Below are 7,401 nucleotides of genomic sequence, written 5' to 3' on the forward strand. Positions count from 1 at the left end.
CCTCTCGCCCTATCTTGAAAAGCATCGGCCCGCCGAACAAAAGAAAGCTCACATGGAGCACACATGGTCACTAGAAACTAAACCACCAAGAAGAAGAGACGCTTTGCCCGATCATCGTTGCCAGCCACACCATGTCGAAAACAGCACCGTCGTCACCATCCACGGACTACACCCCCAACAACCCGCTGAAAGGGACATGCTCTAGACAGTGCCTCCAAGGAGTGAAGGTGCCTCCGCTGCCCGGTAGGACAAGTCGGCCAATGGTTTTCACCCAGAGCCAAAGGTGAAGGATGACAACCCACAGTGACACCTCCAGGGAGGGGAAAGGACACTCAAGAGCATCATAGGCACCAACATCGTCAGGCTGAGTTAGAATCGGCCACTAACCGCACAAAGTCCACCGGTCACCCTCTGATCGAGATTACATGTCATCATAATTACCTTTTTCCGAGTGAGCGACTCCAACTTCACTACGCCAACAAAGAAATTGAATCGTTGGGTTGCATCTATATTTGTGCGAAAATGTATAGCTACGCATAACTTACTATACAGTTTTGCTAAGTCTCAGTCGACTGAGACTTCGCTAAATCTCAGTCGATGCTATATCCATAAGATTTTACATTAAAATCCATGAAAAATTTTCTTTTTAATTTTTTTTCTTTTGTATGTTATGTCACTTGACCAAGACTTGGTTAAATTTCAGTCAATTGAGACCTATCCATACCCCTTACTAAATTCTTACGTAACATTCCTATAATCTCTTTCCAGCCCCTGATTTCAACTGTGGGCCCCCCTCTCCCTGATTACATCCAATCAAAATAGCCCACCTGATGCTTTAGGTATTGTTAATAGCACGTTGCGTTGTCACGCCATTGTCTCCGTGGACGCTTTGCTTCATTCACTCACGCCCCCGCCATTGTCGTTGGCGCTATGGCCCGAAACAACAGACGTACGCGTGCCAAATTAAGGCAGCCCCAAAGGACCGTGCCCTCCGACCATTCCTCCCGTCACCTCTGTCCTCCCCTCCACATCTCTCCCGGCGCGTGGTCGGTCGGGGGCTGCCATTGGCCTCCGCCGCCACCGCCCGGACCTCGTACATCGGCCGATCACCCGATCAACTAACCAGCCTGCAGACCCCTAAGCACGCACGTCGTACGTCTCCCCATCTCCGAAAATGCACCGGTGGCTCATCGGCAGCTGCGGCGACATGCGCCCGCCCCGCCGCCGCATCCAGGAACCGCAAGTCCAAGGTACCAGCTGCATGCGCCGCTCACGTTCTCGGATCTTAGATTGCTCCGGCGTACGTGCACCATGCATGCATGCGTGCGCGCGCACGCTCTAGAGAGTGACATTTTGGAATTCCTTCGTGTAGAGGAGCCTCGGCCGCGTCGGTGCACGTCGTCGCCGCCGAAGCTGAGGAAGACGAGCTCGGAGCCGATTATGCTCTCCCTGCCCAAGGACCTGGCGGAGTTTCGGGCGATGTCGGTGTACGGGAACCTCAAGCTCTTCACGTACGACCAGCTCAGGCGGGCCACCGGCGACTTCAGCCCCACGCAGATCATTGGCGAGGGCGGCTTCGGCGTCGTCTACAAGGGGGTCATTGGCGCTGTGGTGGTCGCCGTCAAGCGGCTCAACCCGGACGGCATTCAGGGCGACCGCGAGTGGCTGGTCAGTTTCTATCGAAATGTATAATCCACTATCACCAATTCACTCTTTATGGAAAAAACTATCACCAATTCACCATGGCACATTGAATCTTTACGAAACCAAAACACGGGAAGTTGCAAAACAAAAATCTGCTTGGAAGAATGTGAGTTTCCATGTAAGATACAAAGGGATTTTTAGTCAGGTTCAGAGATCTTGTGTGCATGCAGACCGAGGTGAGTTGCCTGGGGCAGTACAGCCACCCGAACCTGGTGGAGCTCATCGGCTACTGCTGCGACGACGACCACCGGCTGCTGGTGTACGAGTTCATGGCCAAGGGCAGCCTCGAGAACCACCTCTTCCGACGTACGCACACCCACACCAACGATCCCACCCACTTCTTACATACTGCATGCTGAACATCTGTTTCATCACCATCATCGGATGCACCAGGCGCGTGCACCCTGTCATGGACAACCCGGGTGAGGATCGCGCTGGACGTGGCGAGGGGGCTGGCGTTCCTCCACGGCGCGGCGCGGCCCATCATCTACCGCGACTTCAAAACCTCCAACATCCTCCTCGACGCCGACTTCGGCGCGAAGCTGTCAGACTTCGGGCTGGCCAAGGAGGGGCCGGTGGGCGGGAAGACGCACGTGTCCACCCGGGTGATGGGCACCTACGGCTACGCGGCGCCGGAGTACATGGCGACGGGGCACCTCACGGCGATGAGCGACGTGTACGGCTTCGGCGTTGTGCTGCTGGAGATGCTGGTGGGGCGGCGCGCGCTGGAGCCGAGCCGGGCGGGGAGGGCGGGCAACCTGGTGGACTGGGCGCGCCCGATCCTCATCCGGGGCAGCAAGCTGGAGAAGATCGTGGACGCCCGGATGGCGCAGCAGGGCGCCTACTCGGCGCGCGCGCTGGAGCGGGTGGCGCGGCTGGCGTACGACTGCCTCAGCCAGAACCCCAAGGTGCGGCCCGCCATGAGCCGGGTCGTGCTCGTGCTCGAGGCCGCGCTCGCCATGCCGCCGGAGGAGGAGGGCGACGGCGATGGAGGCCGTAGCAGCGGCGACGCCTCCCCGACTCCGGCCCGGTGATCGATGTGATGTACGCGATGTTGTGTATGTAGGTTTTTGTTTTGGTAACTGCGAGAGGATAGGTCTGTGTGTGTGTGTGTAAATTTAAATGCGGAGAGAAAGCGCGGTTGTGGACAAACTACTCAAATCGTTTTTTGTTCAAAAATAAAATGTGTTCGTGATGGATACGGCAAAAAAAAAAAGCACTGTGTGGCTGCTGGGATTCGAGCCCAGGTCTCCACGGCCACAACGTGGAATTCTCACCACTAAACTACAGCCACATTGATGGACAGAAACCGTTACTATGCATAATATACCATAGAAACCAGAGGACGCAGTACGGAACCTACTGTCTCGTTTCTTCCTGGGAAATTGACAGTGACATTGTGATCTATATTACGTGGACTCATGTTACACATTGCTCGGCCCTGAACACCAGCGCCTTTTCGATCTGAAACAGCTTCCCACTCACTCTACATGGTTTGTATTTCTGAAACATGTGCAGGGCATACAGTAGAAACGAGCACAATCGGTGCATACAATTCTCCAGTCCAAGCTCACTTGCCAGCTGCAACTTTACTGAAACTAAACCCGCCTGAACCAACAGAACAAGAACAAGGCCTCTCAACTAAATTTCTCAAACCAGGGGCACCGATATGAAACATTGCCATGATGTATTTAGCAGACTTGCTTTATATTCCAATACATTCATCAGTACCACAAAAAGCGACTAGTATCCCGTATGCCCAACTTCAATTCCCGGTATTGTTAGTTACATGTTGGGATGGGCAGGTACATTGTATGTATCACCAGCTTCCTCGAGGGGCCTGCGGCGTCTGTTGAACAGCCGCTAGCGGGTTCATCTGGACGGAGAATGCAAGCTGGAGGGCATCGAGGAACGCCCGTCGCAGGGACGAAGCGTGTTGGAACACCGCCCTGTCAGCGCAGATTCATATGAAAAACATTCAACTGTATCAGAAAAACCACAGAAGATGCTCTGGATCGTTTGGAAGTCTGTCTGCAGCAGCTAGATGAAACCTTTACCTCTTCAAGCCGGCGCCTTTCCTCCGTAGAACGTAGACTGTCGAGAACAGCAGCGAGAACAGAAGCATTAGCTTACCACTTGGTAGAACAATATGCATTCTGCCAAACTTTACGCGCACCGAATGGAACCACCAAAACATGGGATCAAAGTTATTTGGGACGCGCTGAAGGGAAGGCTCAATGTACTTTGGTAAGCCATTTGTTTTCACATTGGGTGCACGTGTGGTGCTTGTCGGAGCATCCTCATGGGTTGCTGGTGTTGGGCTTTTCTCAGAAGCGGAAAGGTTCCTCTCTGCTGATTGTTTTGCTCCTGTAGCAGTGGATGACTTTTCATTTCCAGCTGCTTGAAGTCCATTAAGTTTTTCTAGCAGCTCCTGTGGAAAAATTAAGAAACAACTTAATGATGCAAACAAATGAAAACTTAGGGAAGAATAAATGCAGAGACAACAGAATTCCATGATCAATATTGTAAGAAAACAATATGAAAATAAGGGAAGTCCTAACTCAGCATGCTATAGTTATCTACAACTAACATACTCCATCACAAAAATTACCTGTCGATCTTGCTCAATCAATTCTGCCTTTTTTACCCATGAGATGGCATTTTCAGGCTCATGAGAGGCAATGCTAAGGAATGTAACTGTATACAATTCCACCACCTCCAAATACTCTTCAGTTGTCATAGTTGATGTAACAATAAGACCATTCGAAGTTATTTCCTGTTCTCCATTCAAAACATAAACTTGATCATCTGTGTATCTCCATTTAGCAAGGAAGTCCTCAAAAATTGGTCGAAGGTCAGGCCCAGAACCTTCTGCCATTAGCATGGTAGCCCTATATGGAAGATACATGTCAATGGTACAGAAAGGAGGAACCGCGAAGTAAAACCAAGAACACATGAGAATTTTATGGACAGCTACCCTGTCAGGAAAACCTTCACCGGTATTGATGCCACTGAACCATACATAGCTTTAAGCTGAACAAACATCTCAGTTGTCCTGGAACAGTTAGCATATGTGTTAAACATATATTAGAATAAAAACTAGGTACCAAAAATTATGCAAATGTTCTACACAATAACAAAGAATGTCTATATCATCACTATTTAAGGACTTCATGATATAGCATATGGCTTTTCATAAGCATCCATATAAAAATAGCTGAATAAAGAACTTTCTATTCCACATATATATCATCTTCATTTGCCTGTTCCTAGGGAAGCTAGCAATTGAGGCACGTGTATGAATGTCCATTCATACGAAACATCTGGTAATAAGTGAGACAGTTTAATTCCCAACGTGCATTTATAAGACACATTTGGTAACAAGTGAGACAGTTTAGTTCCCTTTTTATTAGGACTACTTTTAAGGTGGTTCTGGCAAAACAATGCATCATCATATATAGCTGGCAATGACGGTTTTCCTTTTGCAAATACATTAACCTCATTAAGAATTTTGCTATATTAGCAGTATTAGATTCTGGTTGATCAACATCCTTATCTTGTTACAACACATTTACAGAAACTGGAAATTAATTAGAACAAATAGTAACTTATCTATATCTATACCACTATATAGTGTGCGAATAACTTTGAATAACAACCATTGGATGAAGCCGATCTAACGGTGGAGACGTGGCAAATTCGAGTGTTATTGACCGTTGGATCTTCTCATTACTTCACTGGATTCTTCCACGTGTACTATCTAGAAGATTCTATGGTTGGGCTAAAGCCATATGGACATTTTGCACAAAATTTAAAGCACACTTCTACTTAATTCTAGACTCTTCCATACTCAGACTCTCCTAACTTCTTTTTCTATCGAAACTATCATTCATTTTACTTCGTATTCAAGTCTATGTACCTTCATAAATCATATTTATCTTTACAGATACTGTAGAACATTAGCTTTGAGATAGCCAAAAAAGATACCTAGATAAAACACGCTCAGTATATTTTACGTGATTTTTGTATGTTATACTTCATGCATATGCCTCACAATTTCATTTGCCGGCATAACTAGCCAAAAAGGATACCTAGATAAAACAGGCACAATATATTTTACAGTAACAATATGTCTATCTTTGGTTGTAGTTTGACTATATGAGCTCTCACGTGCTATGCACGTATAACTTACTAGTATGCAACAAAAGGAGAAAAGAAATAGGATTTACCTTCTGAGCTCTTTAAGTGCTTGAACGAGTACAATGCCAACTAATTCGAGCATCTCCAAAAGTTCATCATCATCCCATACTCTTTCTCTATTGGCCGCTCGAATTTGATCAGACACAGACAATGCAGTCAAAACCGCTTGGTCGAACGATCCGCTGACCAGATAGCTGAACCATGATAATTGCAACAAAGTGAACAAGTTCCAATCTTTTTATCTCCCCCTTTGGAACCTTGTATGCTAAAACTTAAACTAAAATATGAATACACCATGGTCACCTACGCATCATCGGCAATTACAAGAAAGGAAGTGCCAATTTCTACCTAGCAATTAGCATGGAAAGCATGTCCATTGACTGGTCTGAGTAAATCTTGTTACACTTCCAAAGTGAAGGAAATTGCATATCATACTTTGCTGCTAGTAATGCTGTAGAAAGACAATTATAGTTCATTCATCCAATTACATGGTGGTGAGAGGGTAGGATGAACACGTATGCTAACAAGAACGACCACGAAGCACATGAATGAATATGAAACGAAGTGAGAGCAGAGCAGCGGGGCAGAGGGAGGAGGGGGAATCTTACCACTCGGCGTCGTCTATTTGCTTCCAGAGATCCGTTCCCTCGGCCGCTGAGGTCCCCATGGTTCCCGGTCCCTGCCTCCACCTCACGAGTAAGTTCCTAGCTCTTCCTTTCCACCCGCCGGAGACCGCAGGTCAGGGAGGGGACGCGCCGTGCTGCGGCGGAGAGAGGGAGAGATGGTCAGGGACGGATTCGGCGGGGAGAGACGGAAATTTGTTGGGATTGCGAACGGAGTGGATAGCTGATGCGGGGGGGCGTTTCTATACTCACCGGAAGAAAGGTTCCAGCACCTCGAGAGGGAGAAGGAGAGGAAGAATCGCTTGCGTCAGCGAGCTCCAGCGGCGGACGGGGCGGAGTGGAGCCGCGCCGTCGAAGTCGTCGGCGAGCTGCGACGGGGACGGCAGGCTCCGGTGGCGTCGTGCCCGGGCCGGCCTCCTGGGTAGAGTTGGAGTCGTGATGTCGACGGGCGGGCGGCCCAATCGGGCCGAGCCGTGGAGTGTTGTCGTTCGATGGGCCTCCGTGTACATTGTTGGATCAGTTTACAGCCCATGTAACGGGTACCACCTAGACTACTGTTAGCATGTGATTCTCAACAACAACAAAAAAGAATTCTCAAAAAAAAGACTGTTAGCATGTTATAAACTAATAAAAGAAAACTAGATGCTAGCATTTAGAGTTTCAGATTTACCTCAAAAAAAAGTTTCAAATTGTACATTGAGAGCAAGTTTAACTGCCTCTTTCCGAATAGTTCTTTTGGGCGGCTTAAAAAATAAGCTACCTCTACCCAGCTTAAAAAATAAGCCGCTTCATAAATTTGTTGAAACTTCTAAATTAGTTATCCCATAACTAGTTCAGCAAACCCAATAAATGAGGGAGGTGGCTTATGAAAAAA

At 48.1% G+C, this 7,401-nt stretch overlaps 2 protein-coding genes and 1 non-coding gene across 3 annotated transcripts; 1 reads left to right on the plus strand and 2 right to left on the minus strand.

Annotated features, from left to right (window-relative positions):
* The first annotated feature begins 1,174 nt into the window (after nucleotides 1–1,174).
* Nucleotides 1,175–2,738, plus strand: LOC125519141 (probable serine/threonine-protein kinase PBL17). Its single transcript, XM_048684030.1, has 4 exons — nucleotides 1,175–1,250; nucleotides 1,373–1,668; nucleotides 1,875–2,010; nucleotides 2,098–2,738. The coding sequence occupies exons 1-4, from the start codon at nucleotides 1,175–1,177 to the stop codon at nucleotides 2,736–2,738; spliced, it is 1,149 nt and encodes a 382-aa protein (XP_048539987.1).
* Nucleotides 2,739–2,926: 188 nt separating this feature from the next.
* Nucleotides 2,927–2,998, minus strand: TRNAH-GUG. The gene has a single exon. It is a non-coding gene; the product is annotated as a tRNA-His (tRNA).
* Nucleotides 2,999–3,328: 330 nt separating this feature from the next.
* On the minus strand, nucleotides 3,329–6,972 carry LOC125521323 (protein APEM9-like). The gene is made up of 7 exons (XM_048686380.1): nucleotides 6,780–6,972; nucleotides 6,513–6,664; nucleotides 5,934–6,098; nucleotides 4,682–4,759; nucleotides 4,316–4,595; nucleotides 3,762–4,135; nucleotides 3,329–3,653 (listed from the first exon to the last, which is right to left on the minus strand). Exons 2-7 carry the CDS (start codon nucleotides 6,569–6,571, stop codon nucleotides 3,524–3,526), a joined length of 1,086 nt encoding a protein of 361 aa, XP_048542337.1. The 5' UTR covers nucleotides 6,572–6,664; nucleotides 6,780–6,972; the 3' UTR covers nucleotides 3,329–3,523.
* Nucleotides 6,973–7,401: the final 429 nt, after the last annotated feature.

The sequence above is a fragment of the Triticum urartu genome, chromosome 7 (genome assembly GCF_003073215.2).
Source record: "Triticum urartu cultivar G1812 chromosome 7, Tu2.1, whole genome shotgun sequence".
Lineage (NCBI taxonomy): Eukaryota > Viridiplantae > Streptophyta > Magnoliopsida > Poales > Poaceae > Triticum > Triticum urartu.